The 16,151-nt window shown below is 47.1% G+C and overlaps 2 protein-coding genes across 4 annotated transcripts in view; both read left to right on the top strand.

The window, feature by feature from the left end:
• The window catches only part of LOC146571668 (neuronal acetylcholine receptor subunit alpha-7-like), a 60,245-nt gene extending 55,811 nt beyond the window's left edge, over positions 1-4,434 (top strand). The window contains exon 10 of the mRNA XM_085280960.1: positions 683-4,434. Within this exon, the coding sequence (XP_085137086.1) occupies positions 683-1,267 (585 nt within the window). The 3' untranslated portion in view covers positions 1,268-4,434. The remainder of the gene's footprint in view (positions 1-682) is intronic.
• Positions 4,435-5,481: 1,047 nt separating this feature from the next.
• Positions 5,482-16,151, top strand: LOC146571667 (uncharacterized). Of its 3 annotated transcripts, XM_085280979.1 has the most exons (4): positions 5,482-6,977; positions 7,227-8,171; positions 10,895-11,568; positions 13,779-14,234. In XM_085280979.1, the coding sequence occupies exons 3-4, from the start codon at positions 11,539-11,541 to the stop codon at positions 14,136-14,138; spliced, it is 390 nt and encodes a 129-aa protein (XP_085137105.1). In that variant the 5' UTR covers positions 5,482-6,977; positions 7,227-8,171; positions 10,895-11,538; the 3' UTR covers positions 14,139-14,234. The 3 variants fall into 3 exon arrangements, with proteins under 3 accessions (XP_085137105.1, XP_085137106.1, XP_085137104.1); XM_085280980.1 differs by lacking the exons at positions 10,895-11,568; positions 13,779-14,234 and adding an exon at positions 16,012-16,151 and having other exon boundaries at positions 7,230-8,171; XM_085280978.1 differs by lacking the exon at positions 5,482-6,977 and having other exon boundaries at positions 6,999-8,171.

Genomic DNA, 16,151 nt, shown 5'->3' with positions numbered 1-16,151 from the left:
TTCGAGCCCCGGCTTGGACAGTCTCGGTCGTTGTGTCCTTGGGAAAGACACTTCACCCGTTGCCTACTGGTGGTGGTCAGAGGGCCCGGTGGCGCCAGTGTCCGGCAGCCTCGCCTCTGTCAGTGCGCCCCAGGGTGGCTGTGGCTACAATGTAGCTGCCATCACCAGTGTGTGAATGTGTGGATGACAGGTTGTGTAAAGCGCTTTGGGGTCCTTAGGGACTAGAAAAGCGCTATACAAATACAGGCCATTTACCATTTACCATTTAATCTTTAAGGTGGGAACAGATAGCAGGCTCAGAGAGAACGCAAACAGAAAAGGAGTTTCCAATAATGAGGTTATTTATAAGTTTAAAGTCATGACATCCAAAAGGTGAACAAAAAGTCCAAATATTATCCAAACGGGTTTGAAGCTGTAGGGGACGAACGCACAGGGGAAGGAAGCCCTAATCAAGAAGCCAGATAAAATATATAAGAAATATATAATAATGATAAAACAGGAAACAACTTGAAGGAGTCGTACTAAACATGGAGACGAGAATGAGAAGCCAAACGCACAAAGCGACATCTTAATCGTAAGTTCCAAGGAACCAAAACACAGAATCGCAAAACTGGAACTCTGATAACAGAAAAATAAATCAAATTTACTTTGAAATAATGACTTTCTTCTCTTTCTTCTTTAGACTCGTGTGATTTTGTTGAACTGGTGTGCCTGGTTCCTGAGGATGCGGCGCCCCGGCGAAGCAAAGGTCCGTCCAGCGTGTCACAACGCCGCCAAGCGTCGGCGCGGCAGCCTGTCCAGCCTGGAGCTCAGCGTCAGCCAGGGCTCGCTGCGGCACAACCCACAGGTAAATAACAGCAACCTCCTCTACGTCGGCTTCAGGGGTGTGGAAGGACTCCACTACGGATCCCCCGCTGACCCTGAGCTCCTGTGCTCACGGCTCATTGGAGGCGCCGTCGGTGCTGAGGAAGACGTGCTGAGAGCAGGAGGAGGGGTTGGAGCTGGAGGAAGAGCAGGGGGAGCAGCTGGGGGTTCAGCCTTGGAGACGGAGCTGAACCAGATCCTGGAGGAGGTGAGATACATCGCTGGGCGTTTCCGCGGCCAAGACGAGGAGGAGACGGTCTGCAGCGAGTGGAAGTTCGCCGCGGCGGTGATTGACCGGCTCTGCCTGGTGGCGTTCTCGCTCTTCACCATCCTCTGCACCATCGGGATCCTCATGTCCGCCCCCAACTTTGTGGAAGCCATTTCCAAAGACTTCTTCAGCTAAGGAGGGAAGACAGGACGAACGAGTGTCTCTATTTTTATATTTATGGAGAAATCTCACATGCAAACCGAAAACCAACGTCTTGGTCCCAGCGCTTTGACTTCACCCTCATCGTGTCCTCGTAGAAACAATTATCCTTCAAATAAGAGATATGTCATTGCTGTACTTTTCTTTTTTCAGAACTGAACCTCTGTGGATTCCCACTGTGACCTTTGGACATTTACTCACTTATATCAAACACGTGTTCAGCCGCTCCAGACCTCATTGTTGTTTCAGACTCTTCAGTTTAGTTCGTGATGGCGGTTCTCCCAGCGCTGGAGAAGCAGAAAATCCAGGTTTAAAGAAACTGTTGAAAAATACCGTATTTCCCGGACTACAGAGCGCACCTGAATATTAGCCGCACAAGCTAAAATCAGGGGAAAATCCTGTTTTGTACATACATTAGCCGCACCTGACTAAAAGCCGCAGGTGTTTCAATGTTGACTTATCATATGTAAGAGAATATGCACAAAAGGAATTGTCAGGAAAGAGATGGCTGTTTGGAGACACACCCCTTTTATTAATACTTTGCAAAACAAGTTACGGGTACATATTTGCACAACTTTTTTGGTATATGTACAAGTAGCGGTAATTACAAGTAGGAAACATGTACTGTGCTTCATAAATGAGTAACAAATGTAGTACATAACAGTAACCTGCAGCACACCAGAAAAATAGATTCGGACTACCTTTTAGGCTCAGGTTCAGCGACACGGCTTTAACAAGAAGAAAAGTCAGTCATTCACCATCTTTCTCTTCTTCCTGCGCTCTAAAACCACCAAAGTCCTCTTCTCCAGTGTCGGACACGAACAGGCTCAGGGTGGCTTCGTCATCCACTCTCAGCTTCTCTCCTTCGTTGTCACTTTCAGAACCAAACAAATCCTCGTTGTCAGTGTCAGAGTCGAACACCCTCAGAAGGGCCGTGGCGGTGTCCTCCTCTCCATCATGCAGCAGTCCAGCCCTTCGAAATCCGTTGGTGTTCGTGGATGTTTTCACTTTTCCACGCTGTCAGAATCCACCGGTGGAGTTGGGCATAACTTGCTTTTCACAAGTTTATTCATCATCCACGCCTCCCGCTGAACGCGTAGCGCTACTTTGAAGTTTGTTTTTCGCGCTACTTCGTACGGCACTATGTTGCCTGGCGGATGGACACGTGACCAACATACCACTCTTGAACCCCGATACTGTGTGTCTGATCACATGCCCTTCCGCCAGGCAACGTAGTGCCGTACAACAGCGGAACAAACAAAAATCGTCTTACGATATGACAAAAATCATGGACAATCCATAGAAAAGCCGCACCTGACTAAAAGCCGCAGGGTTCAAAGCTTGTGCAAAAAGTAGCGGCTTATAGCCCGACAATTACGGTAATCAACCACACTCACAAATTTGGACGTCTCTTTTGCTCCAAACTGAAACAGAAACCAACTGAGGATCCCGATTGAAGAACTGAATTAAGACTTTTTGAAAAGATGTTCCTGATTTGGTTTCAAGCAGCCTGTGCTTTGAAGCAAACAACTTTGTTTTATGATAACTTTATTTAAAAAAAGTTATCCCAACCTACCTTCCCTGTGTGGAAAAAGTAACTGTCCTAATACATCATGAAGTAACTGTGATTAACCACATTTCTGTAAAGCTGAGTTTCACTGCCACACTGAGTCAGAAATCACTTACAAAGAAGTTCAGTGAACCACAGTGAGAGCCGTTATCCACACATGGAGAAAACCTGGAACAGGGCTGAGCCGAGCCAGGAGTGACCGACCTTCCAAAATTACTCCAAGAGCATCCGAGTCAAAGTCTGGACTTCAGTCAGACTGAGGTGCGTCCGCGTGACCTTCAGCAGGCGTTCATGCTGGAAAACCTCCAGTGTGTCTGAATTCAAATAATCCTGAAAAGAAGACAAAATTCCTCCACAGTGATGTGAAAGACTCCCTGAATGGATCACAAACATGAGACTGCAGGACTTGCTGCCGAGGGTTGAACAGCCAGTTATCAGATTTAGGGGGCAGTTACTTTCGCACACAGGGCAGGTGGGTTTGATAACTCTTCTCTTGGTTTATCTTCGTTCAATATTAAAAATAGTTTGTTGATTGGAAACATGTAAGTATGACAAATATGCAAAATAATGTGGAAAATACTTTCTCACAAACATAGTTTAACCTGTCAACATCCACCAGGTCACCAGGTGCAGAGTTAGACGTCCAATGAAGTCTCAGAGATTTCTTTATCTGAGTGTGATGGACGTAATAATAATGTGTTAGTCCCAGTAGGGAAATTACTTCCTCTGCATTTAACCCGTTCACCCAGTGAAGCAGTGGGCAGCCACCAATGCAGCGCCCGGAGGGCAGTGTGTGGGGACGGTACTTTGCTCAGGGGTACCTCAGGTTAGCCGTTCAGTGGAGTCAAACCCCGACCTTCCCATCATGGGGCAACCACTCTACCTACTGAGCTATCCCCCCCCCCCCCCCGCAACATTAAACACAAACCAACCCTGGATGGTTGACCAGTGACCTGGTGGATGCTGTGAGATGTGCAGTCTGTTGTGCTTGTATCATCTGTGCTCTTTCAGTCCATTAAGCATTAAAATGATCCTACAGCGATAACGTTTCTGTACAGCAGTGGACACCATTGTTTTACTGCGTCTGCCTGTTCGTCTTTACTCCAAACACGATGTTCGTCTGCAGTTTTTGTGAGGTCTTTTGTGCCATCATAGATATACACAGAGGCATTAAATGGACAGTGTCCTTGAACGCATCATCGTTTCCACTAAGTTTCAGGAAGGAAAACAGCATGCAACAACAAACATGTAAGTATATATGAATTGCAAACCTTTCCAATTCTTTCCAGGTCACTTATTTTAGTGCTGGTACGAAGGACAGTTTATTCCTTCAGTGAGTCATTTGTATCAGAAAGAACTCTGCATCTCCCCATCTCTGCTTCCTCAGTCCCAGAGAGAGACGTGAGAAAAGCTTAAAATATGTAGAAATGATGCTCCTTGTATACAACGCCGCGAATACGTGCTGCCAGGTTCTTCCCTTTTATAGCAGCCAGAAGCGATCCTTTCAAACTGTGCTTCCCATTATTTATTTTTAAATATCACGTCTCTCTTAGAAGAGAGGCTTGACCAAGGTAGCAGCCATTTAAACTCACAGCATTTTAAAGAATGTAAAACACATGATGTGTGTATACCCACAACAATAAAGCGCCAGTTTCCTCCAAAGAAAAAGCACTGCATGCTTCTTTCACCACATTCTTTAAAAAAAGGTGTGTTCACGTTTAGATCTTTCTGCAAAATATTTAGTAAGTAAGAAAATGTTTTCTTCAAGCAACAAACAGCTGTTTGGAAAAAGGCCTCATACAGAAAGAAGCCTGTGCGGGATTTTAGAACTCTGAGCGGATCCAAACGTCAGCGCTTCAGGGAAAACATGCAGGAACTGACAAAAAACTGCAGTTCCTCTAACGTCCAGCAGAGGCTCCAGCAGGTCGGTCCCAGTGACTGTAGAAAAGAAGCTAAACAAACTTTACAAAATGAGTTTCCCCAACAGCCTCGGGTAGTCCAGTTTACTGAAGAACACCTCAGGCTGTCAGGTTAAAACACTCGGTGGTGTTTTCGTAGCGTAAACGCTGGCCCTCCTCTCAGAGCCTACGCTCTATCTGCTATTGCCGAACAGAGATACGCAAGTTTCTCCGTGACTGCAGCTGCAAGTCAAAGCTGTTATGATGACGTTCCACCCCAATTTAACATCACCGCGGTAGGAAGTAGAATCAGACTTATGAGAGAGGACTCATTGGACATAAATCAGCGTGATGAGAACTATTGAAAACAAAAGAAAGAATCTTTGGAAAAAATTTATCTGAGGAGAATTATTACTTTTTTGTCTGACCCCAGCCCCATCCGCTAACATGTAGGGGGCGGGGTTTATGACCTATACTGCAGCCAGACACCAGGGGGCGATAGAGACGTTTTCCGCATCCCAAATGAAAACTTTACAGCAGAAATAAACATGTTTACAGCCTGATAAACTGTTTTGCTCTTAAAAGTCTATTTCTCTTTATAACTGATAACTGACCTCTGCATTATTAGAGGCGTGGCCTCTTTGACTGACAGGTGGATGGCGACACAGGCGGTTGTAGCTGCTAGCTGTCTGAACAACTGGACTGTGTTTGTGCTGCTGGAGCCTGTTGGATAATTTTTAACGCGATTACCTGAACAATAATATGGCTGCTGTGACTTCATTACCTGTGTAGAGCTACACGAGGACAAACATGCTGTGGGTTTGCGCGCTTCAGCACCTGTTCCAGTAACGCAGACACAGGCGCTGCGTTTGAGGAGCAGCAGATGTTCTGAGTCCGCTCTGATAGAAAGCAACAAAAGCTGATTGGCTGTGAGCGAGTGTGACACTCTGTCAATACTCTCCCTGTCTGTGTGAATGGAGGGTAATTTTCCAGATTGTTCTCTGGGGGAAACTCGTTTCCTTTGCTCTTTCATTGCGTGTCATTTTTAATTTGGCCTGCGGTGTGGAGCCCGAGCCGAGGCACAATGAGTCCTGCTGTTATTCACCGCTCGACCCGCCGCTCTGCTGCCAGAACAGCCGGCAGCTCCTCCGGGAGCAGAAACGCGTCCACCTCTTTTAAAAGGAGCAATCAGCGAGGATTTTACTGCTCCATGGCTCACAGACTGGGATACAATATATCTGCTGGGATCACCAGCTGCTCTCACTTTGTCTGGCCTGAAGCGGATTCTGGGAGCACATTTCATGACACGTCCAAAACAGCCGAACACTGAAGAAGAGAAAGTGCCAGAGTTCACATAAGAGGGTAAACCTTTCACATATATTTATTCCTCTGTATCCTGCTGCCGTGGTGGATGTTCGCATTAAACATGGCCACAGTTCTGATAACGAGGTCACCTGTGCACATAATCCATGTGAGCCAGAAGCTCAGGCTTCATTTCAGGTGTAGCAGGAGGCGGGGCTAAAACACCTTAAACTGTCAGCCCTGCAGCACTACTCCAGCACGCTCGTTCCACTCACACAGGCACACTTTTGTTTCTGTACACATTTTGAGCACTCCCACCTCTCCACTGTGGTAAATCTGCTGCACACGAGCGGATTTCAAACAGTCTTCACAGCTTGATGCTCTGCGCGTGTGATTTGGGGTGAACTGGCGTGGACGTGCCTGTTCGCCCTCTGATAAGTGTGGCTTTGGCTCTAGTGTTGTGGGGACATGGTAAGCAGGCACGACAGTCTGAGCATCAGTAACTTCCTGTCGTCAGGCTCTCAGGAATCCTCTTTCACTTTCAAATAAATATTCTCTGCTTTCCTTCTTTAATATTACCCCTGCTGAATCAGCATGCATGCAGACATGCTCTACTCTTTTGTGTTTGCTTTTGTTTTTTGTGTTCTGCAAAGTGCAAAAAAGTACGGTGGCCCTGAGAGGCCAAACGGACTGCAACTTCAGAAAACACTTGCAAAAAGAAAAGCGCTGCAAAAAGAAAGACTCTGCACTGCAAAAAGAAAAATGCTGCAAAAGCACACGAAGCACAACGGAAATAGGAAAAAAGACAACGGAAATGTTCCTGGGGAGACAATAACCCGACGGACCAGTTGCACGAACCAAAACATGCTAACCAGTGCGCTAGGACTGGGACACACTTCAAAGAAGTGGAGGAGAGGTAAATATGTTGTAATCTCATGATTCTAATAATACTACAGATATCTGGAATATATATTCAAAGGTAATTCTAACAAAGATAATGTTTAATGTAGCCTTAGAAATGAAGCTTTTTTAAGTAGCCTAATAGCTGAGTGGTTGTGTATTCAAATATATGATGATGTTACTGGGCTGTAATTATAGATTTACTGATGTGTATATCTTTAATGTTCCAGCTGATGATGGTTTTAATCACTAATATATTGTTTAGCAGATCGATCATGCAGTGATTTCACTCAAAACATAAAGTGTGTGGAAATACTTCAATGAAGAAAAAGTACATAAAACCTGAGTAAATGTTCCTGTCTCATCCAACATGGTGGGGGCTAAAAGAGGAGCAGTGTTCCAGCCCAGCGTGGTCCCAAGGGGCCAATCAGATTTCAGGGAGGGCAGGCGCCACCTCACGCCCACTTCTAGACACGCCCCTGGGCAACAGTGAAGGATGCAAACTGCTGACTGAGGTCACGACAGTGAGATTAACCCTAAAGCAAGGTTAAATGACCGATACTGGTGTTGAACAAAGCAGAAGAAAGGAGAGCTGTCGGACGGTCAGGGCCTCAGTGGGCAGGTCATGAAAGGCTGAACAGGTGAGTTTGCTCTGCAGTCTAAAGTGTTTCTGTATCAACACCATCGACCTTCTCCAGGATGAGTAACAGGAGTCGTGTTCCCTGCAGTGTCTTAGTGTGTAGATGCTGCCCTCTAGTGTTGATCTTCAGCAGTGCAGAGCAAGAACACTGAGGGTAAAACTTTGGAGATCTTCTCTTCACAGCAGCTTCTTGGAGAAATGAGTTTGTAAATGACAAACAGCAGGTTGATAAACCAGCAGTTTGTCACATGATAACTACTGAAATCACATTTAAACCATTCATAAAAAACCATTAACAAGACCTGATGAGAAGGGAAACCCCTTTAAGTCATCCTCAGAGGTGACAGGAGACACTCCCGTGTGTCGGATTACCTGTTCTCACCTGTCAGGCTGACATCACTGCCAGCTCCCTCTCTGTCTCCTTTTCTCTGGATGCTTCTGAGTCTGTGGATGTCGTGATGGGCAGCGGAGCGTCTGTCAGTGAGGAGCCTCAGCTGGGCACGCTAGAAGCCCGAGAGGCGGAGCCCGGAGGCCTCCACACCTGCAGGAGGGAGCAACGGCACCTTGCAGGTAACGTTTCCTCCACACTGTTTGTATCCACTGGAGTCTGGGAAGGAGTGTGTGTGTGCGCATGTTCCTGTCTAGCTATCTTTGTGAGAACCGAAATCTGCATCCTACTATACTTGTGAGAACCAACAGTCACTCTGAGGACACACTCACCGGTCCTCACAAGTTTGAAGTCCTTTTTGAGGCTCAAAATGTGGTTTTAGTGTCGGGGTTACAATTAGGTTTAGGGTCAGGGTTAGGGCACATGTGTCAAAGTCAAGGCCCGCGGGCCACATCCGGCCCGCGAGATCATTTTATGTAGATGTATTATTATTGTTATGCATGTCCCGGCGATATGAGGCGCTAGTAATATACAAACTACGGATCCCATGATGCAGCGCTGCAGCCTCCTTGCTGAGCGCTAGGCTAACTGGGAACATTCCTGCGTCAAGCTCGCCGCTCACGATGGTGCAGAGAAAAGTTGACTCTGAAAGCAGAGCCTTTCAGCGCCGGTGGGAGGCTGAATATATGTTTACAGACATGCTGGTAAACCGTGCGTCTTATTAGTGGAGCTAATGTGGCTGTAATGAAGGAATTTAATTTAAGACGGCACTACGAGACAAAACGTCAGGATAAGCTGAAAAACCGAAACGCAGAAACTACAGGAAGTAGAAGAGCTGAAGAAGAATCTGACGTTTCAGCAGACGTTCGTCACCAGCAAACAAGTAACACCACGCCGATGTTGTTCACAGGACAGCAAGAGTCAACGATCGGGAGACTCTTGTCGTCGTCATCGTTCCCCTCGCATGGTTTATTTCTCCGGTTTCAGCGTTTTTGCTTCACAACTACAGCGTGCTGTTTACTTTGTGCACTAACATGGAGTCGAGTCAACCAGCGCCACCTCTGGCCACGTGCCACAGCCTACAGCCAGATCAACCTGTGACACACATCTGCACCACATTTGAATTCGTGTCATGCACATTTGTACCTTTCAATTGTGTCTGTTTGTGCGTCATGCAAATAAACCTTTGAAATGAATGAAATGACACTAATATTTCACCAGTGTTGTAACATCACATGTCGTTAGCGTAGTCTGTCTGTGTCTTTTCTCTGCAAACAAACATGTTAGAGTTGGTTGTGATATACAGTCTGCATAAGTGTGGTTAATCTAATAAACATGTGTAAGGAGATGGCAGTTACTGTGAATGTACAGCAGGTGATTAGTAATAAACAGTCAGACAATGACTCTGACAATCTCATTCAATCTTGCAGACTGAATGCACCTTCTGTGGAAAGTGGTACCACACAGTGTGTGTGGACGTCCCCTGTGCAGAAGGCGACTACAAATGTTGTGGGTGCTAAATAAACAGAAACAAATGATCCCTGTTGTCTTTGCTTACTGATTGTTTTCAGTGTTGACAATCCACATTGCTGGCATTGCATCTGTCAACATGTTTGTGGGTAGATTTGGATGTACCAGGGTTTAGTGCAGCCACTCAGCCTCTACTCACTGTGATCATAGCAGCAGGTGCAGATGTGTCACAAGTTAATCTAGTAGTGGGCTATGGTAGCAGTGGACTGAGCTCCATTTGAAACTGCTCCAGCTGCTGTGTGATAGTGGATCTGCTACAAATTGAAGATCATAAGCAAGTTTTGGAAATGAACCCTTGTATTATGTTGAAGAACAAAAGAGTGACATTGATTTTGTTGCGGGTCATTTTGACCCGTACTGTGTAAATCCACTCAGAATTATCCAAAAACTGCAATAAAACAATAGCAACTTTATTTCCCATCAGATAAACATGTAGAACACAGACATACAACAGTTAGACTTTCCATAACTATTTTAGGAACAGTTTGGTTTTTCGTTCTTACAAACACGTATTTTGAACTTGCCCAACGTTCTCAGTTTTTCAATGCTCAACATTTTCGATTTTGTCCACATGATGGACAGAATGTAACTGTGTGCTTTCTGCAGATGTGCTTCTTGCATTTCTCACAAAGAGTGCTTGTTTTCAAACAGGAATCTTCCTAACTAAGATTTAAAACAAAAGATTTCTACGTCTCCTCCAGTCTCACAAACAGATGATAAACCAAGCGACACACCTGAGTCACTGACTTTCTTAAATCCACTCACTCTCACTGGCTGTTTATTACTAATCACTGTGTAACTGCTGTGAATTCACAGTAACTGCCGTCTCCTTACACATGTTTATTAGATTAACCACACTTATGCAGACTGTATATCACAACCAACTCTAACATGTTTGTTCGCAGAGAAAAGACACAGACAGACTACGCTAACGACATGTGATGTTACAACACTGGTGAAATATTAGTGTCATTTCATTCTTTCCAAAGGTTTATTTGCATGACGCACAAACAGACACAGTTGAAAGGTACAAATGTGCATGACACGAATTCAAACGTGGTGCAGATGTGTGTCACAGGCTGATCTGGCTGTAGGCTGTGGCACTTGGCCAGAGGTGGCGCTGGTTGACTCGACTCCATGTTAGTGCACAAAGTAAACAGCTCGCTGTAGTTGTGAAGCAAAAACGCTGAAACCGGAGAAATAAACCGTGCGAGGGGAACGATGACGACGACAAGAGTCTCCCGATCGTTTACTCTTGCTGTCCTGTGAACAACATCGGCGTGGTGTTACTTGTTTGCTGTTTTCGCGATCGCGTCGCGCGTGAGGATATCACCAGGTAAACTCGCCACATTTTAAACATTTTGTTGTTCAACAGCATCAAGACTGACGGAGTGTGTTTGAGACAACCTCACAAGTGTCACAGATGACACATTTGGCGTTTTTTTGCTGGTTTGTCGGTAGCAGCTCCTGAAACGCAAGACTGCCACACATCTGTTCGACCAACGCCAGTTGATCTAAACTCCAGTAGATCTGGAACACCGGCTCTCACGGCCGCTGGCAACTGTCGGAGGAAGATGTGGGCGAAGAGGAATCCCCCCGTCGTCCGGTCCGAGAAAGGATAGCATGTGCTCCATCAGTTCGAGAGCCGTACCGCCACCCAGGCCTGAGAGGGAGAGGAGCTTCTCGGCTCGCTCTGCATCGGAGAGGGCATAGCGCCGAAGAAGCAGCTCCTTAAGGGCGGCGTATTTCCCTCGGGTGTGTGGGTCCCGGAGGAGAGTCAACGCATGACGGGTGGTTGGCGGGTCGAGAGAGGCCACCACATGGTGATATTTCGTGTTGTCAGCCGAGATGCCACAAAGGGCGAACTGAGCCTCCACGTGCACGAACCACGACGGGGGATCGTGAAGCCAAAAGTCCGGCAGCTCGAGCACCACAGCAAACGCAGCTGCAGCAGGAGGCAGAGGGCTGGCGGCTGCTGATGCATCCAGAGCGGAGTCGGCGCCACCATCGGACTACAGCATGTTGGAGTCAGGGGTCACCAATGTGGAGGTAAACACAGACGACACAAGAGCTCTCGATTAACACTCCTCGTTTATTACTCATCACCACACAACTGAATACTTTTCACTCCAAAACACAGCAACAACACTTCCTGAGAACTGGGTGTGAGTGGAGCCCTCCAGTGGTCCACCACAATATTCTATTATTTTTTCATCGCTCAAAATAAGCGTCACACTCGCGGAAGCCGGTGTAGCCGCCGAAACGCCTGCATTTATCGAGACTTTCAGCCCCAGGTAGGCCAATTATGGATCTTCGGATCCACATTTTGTCAGCAGCTCCACCGTGAACTGTGTTAAAAACAAACACGCTCACGCCTCACAGACGACAGCTTACAGTCCTGTAAAGATGAAAGTGACTTCGTACAGCCCCGACCTGCAGACGCTGTGCGCAGAGGTTCAGGAGCAGAAGTCCCGTTGTAAACATATCACGGCAGACCCCACGATGTTTGCATGAACACGCTTTTCACACACAGTTGCTGACGCACACAGCCGGCTGTAGCTTTGCAGCTCACAGCCCGACACACACCAACACAACAGCATAGATCGCACAGACGTTAAGGCGGCGAGGCGTGTTTGCGGTCCCGCTCAGGTGCGTCCTCCTCCCCTGCAGCGGCACTGCAGACCACGCTGTCATTTCAACAGCAGGTCTCGATTTGTGGGACAATCTGAGAAAATTATAAGAAATGAATGTGTAAAATAAAAAAGGTTTTGCTCAGACTGTCCTGCAGCTACAGAAAGTTTATGTTAATTCATAGAAATGTTCTTAATTTAAAATGTGGGGAAAAACAACAACAAAAAACTACCAACTAAACAAAACAGGGAAGAATTTTTGTCGTGCATGGTTGTTTAGCTGTTTGCCTATTACTGAATTACTTCGGTTTAGTAGGAATGACGATGTGGGAGGTCTTTACCAGCAGGACGAGCTGAAAATCGATGCCCTCCTTCACATTTTCCATCATGATTAGAGTCTTTCTCTGCTGGAAATGAGGCATAAAGCATGTAAACGGTAACAGTGCTGATAATATTCTGTGATGACCAGAACAGCACGCACACATCCAGCACTCCAGCTGCTGTCCTCTGGCAGGCTGTGATGATTCTCAGCGACTGTCACTTCCAGTGTATTTGCACCAAAGTGGGTTTGACAGTGTTGAGCAGTGAGTGGCTTTTGTGTTACTACCAGGAAACTGCGGCAGAGGGGGAAGAAGTGTCTCTGCACTTCGAGAGTTTCCTCCATGAAAACGGGAGTGATGACAGGACTCGCTCTTTCCTCCAGGGCTGCGGTCAGCTGCAGACTGCCGACAGCCTGGGAGGACGACCGCACCGGCAGCATCTAAAAAAAAAGCACTGCTGTGCCTGCACTTACAAAAGCCTTTACAAATGTTGATGCAGAAAAGTCATGATGACAGATTAAAGTCTGTGAGTGAACCTGCTGCTGAGACAGTCCAGTCTGCACTGCAGGAGTAGCCACTTACTGTGCGATGCTGTGTAAACTGTGCACCAGCCTACCCTCGACTGCTGCGTTCACTTATCGTTAGCTCTGCAGTTTCAGAAGCATGTGAGTTTGTCTTTAGAGAATCCTGTTGGTTCTGCTGTTTCCGTGCAGGAGAGGGGGAATATCTGCAGGTTCTGGGATCCTTTTTTTTTTTTTTTTTTTGCCTGTCCCGTTTGGCTCTTTTGCATCAGAATTGTTGTCTAAAGGCAAAGAAAGATGCCCAACGGATTTACTTTACCAAACTGACCATCCCAGCCTTGCCGTAATGGTCCATTTGATTCACCTTTTATTGTTTATTTTATTTTCACTTACTGAATACGGGACAGACTTGACTGGGGGAAAGAAGGGGAGAAAGAAAGAGGGAAAGAGAAACAGCTGAGAAGAGGGACGGGGGAGAAGGGCAAAAGACAAAAACCAACAGAACGGGCAGAGAAAAAAATGCATATATCAATCACCTGGATCACCTGCTGAGAAAGAAAAAAGAAAACAAGCAGAAGAGAACAAGAGTAATAGAATAAACAACATCACAATGATATATGGGAATATGACAGTAAATACTAAATGTTAAACATTATTGTGCAGCACATAAGATCAACAGAACACAGTGTGCTTTGAGGTAGGAGCCAAAAAGGGTGTAGTTTGTGGGTGTGATCACCCGTGTGTACACCTGTGAGCATGGACGCGCTTGTTTTTTGTTTTTTTAAAAGGTTCCTTCATGTAATGATCTGCTAGAGGGTGTGGGGGGGCCACAGCCCCGTCCTCCAGGGCGTGAAGCAGGTGTGGAGGAGATCAAAACTCCAGACATCCAGAGGCCCCCAGAACACAAGAGACCAAGGAAGACCAACAGAGGGGCAGCCGCGCCACTGTCCCGGAAAGAGCTGAGGAGAGTCCCAGATGAGGGCTCACTCAGCAGCCGCGGAGCAGAAGCCAGGGGGAGTTGCAGTGACGCGCCCGTGAGCTCCGCCGGCAGCCAGCTGCGCCTGAGTGACCGAGCCCCAGGCCGAGAGGCCGGGGGCACCCCACCTCCGAAGTGGCCCGAGCGAGCCCCAGGCTCCAGGCCCCAATAAGCGGCCGCCAAGGAGTGAGCCGGTGTGTACCTGGACGCCCATCCCCGGACACAAAGAACCACCAACGCACCGATGTCTGAGGGAGTCCGCCACTGGCAGGGGAAGTGGTGGTGGGTGGAGATAGGCCTCCAAACCTTGGAGGGCCTGAGATGTCCCCAGAGAGGTGGCGCCTGACACCCAACCTGACATATAGACACAGACATACAGGCACACACAGATACAAACATCCATTCCCCCCCTCATGCTCTCATATGCACTCACTCCACACTCAACCAACGTGGAGACAGACATAAAGAGACGCTGTACACACGATCACACTCCCCAAGCGTACTCTACAAACCGGGTCTAGGTGCCCTTGCCCCTGGAGGGGGGAACTGCACCCAGACCCAGGTGGTGTTTCCCTTTTCCCTGCGGTGGGGGGAGGCAGACCGCCCCGACTCCGCAGCAGCAGGAAGGCTCCACACTCCAGACCGCAGTCGGACGGCCAACTCCTCCTCCTAGTCCTAGCCCCCCTGCTCCAGCAGGTCGCAGAGAACGGGGGTGGGTTCTGGGATCCTGAGTCGGGCCTCTGGCTGCTGCTGCCACTTCAGTGGGAGAAGAACGCCGAGTTCGGCAAAGCTCCAGTCCAACGAGTCACGGTGAGGAACATGGTGCATGGAGATGTAACCACGTGGGCGGCTGCTTATTAGAGTTACCCTAACATCAGATTGTGTTTGTAAATGATCATGGTGGCGCAGTGGTCTTCTTTTCTATCTGGACTTTCCTTGTTCTCCACTGGCCTGCATCGGTTTCTTCACGCAGTCCAAAGACGTGCATGTTGGGTTGAATAATCTAAACTGGTTGTGAGCATTGTCAGTCTGCCTGTGATGGACTGCTGACCTGCCCAAGGTGTAGCCCAACCGGCCAGTGTCACCGGGATGGACGATGGATGTTCATATCCCTAAGCAGGCATCAGTGACAACATAGATGACATTGACTGGCTGTCAGATATATTATGAAAGAATAATCTGGATTGTTGATAATCTCGTCTGTGAGCCAAAGAAGCTCACAAAGCACCTCTTAGATGAGCTTATCATCAGCCTTCGTGTGCCTCTGAGATCGGCTAATCTACCGGGCCATGGCCGAGTTTGGCTTCTTGGCCTGCAAACACATGCTGTGCTCAGTTTGTGGAGCAATCCCACTTGGACACCAAATGATGCTCATGTTCCTTTGGAGAAAGGTGGTGCTTCTGTGTGAAAAAGTACCGACTCTGAAATGTATTTAAAGTAAAAGTAGCTCCTTAAAGAACATTATTATCGCCTATAAGTATGCAAAGCTAACGAATACAAACTTTATTTCAGTCTAAATTTTAATAACTATTTTCTGTTGCTTGTAGAGATGGACTTTGCCACAACTCACAATAATTTCTGTCTCCATCTCTGAGTGAACTTGGCTCTCTGTCTTTTCTCTCCCTGTCAGATACACCAGCTGGGCCTTTAGCTGCAACACACTGTGACACACACAGTTTGTGTGTTTGCTGATGTTTGTCGAGCTGTTAGAAACGCTGCATTTCAGATGAGCTGACACTTAATAAACATTACTTCCTTTATGCTACTTCTGTAGCATCTACAGTGGATGCAAAAGTATTCGGCCCCCTTGAACTTTCCCACATTTTGTCACATTACAGCCACAAACATGAATCAATCTTATTGGAATTCCAGGTGAAAGACCAACACAAAGTGGTGCACACGTGAGAAGTGGAACGAAAATCATACAAATCCAAAGCTATAGTGGTGCTTTTTGGGAACATTTGAGTCAGAAGACGTTATATTATCTTTATTTTTGTCAGATATCTGAGCACCATGTGATCAAACATGCTGCTTTAACCCTACAGAGCCCTCCTGGAGAGAGAGAGTGAGGGAAGTCTGCTGTCTGACTGATGTTGTTCAGCACCTGAATCAGAAGCTCGCCGAGCTCGAGGCTGACAAGCAGGAGCTCCGGGAGAAGATCTGATCCCTCCTGAACCACCGAGCT

Source organism: Mchenga conophoros, linkage group LG7 (assembly GCF_057382185.1).
Source record: "Mchenga conophoros isolate Kocher_MC1m ecotype Shallow Benthic linkage group LG7, M_conophoros_male_GT1.1, whole genome shotgun sequence".
Classification (NCBI taxonomy): Eukaryota; Metazoa; Chordata; class Actinopteri; order Cichliformes; family Cichlidae; genus Mchenga; species Mchenga conophoros.
The sequence above is the reverse complement of the archived record's forward strand: the minus strand, read 5'-3'. Positions and strand labels throughout refer to the sequence as shown.

What these genes read in the sequence shown, in the direction of transcription:
- LOC146571667 (XM_085280979.1), top strand. Translation starts at nt 11,539, where the DNA reads ATGTTGGAGTCAGGGGTCACCAATGTGGAG. An exon ending in CAGGGGTCACCAATGTGGAG is followed by an intron (nt 11,569 to 13,778) that starts GTAAACACAGAC and finishes TTTTTTTAAAAG; the next exon opens with GTTCCTTCATGTAATGATCT.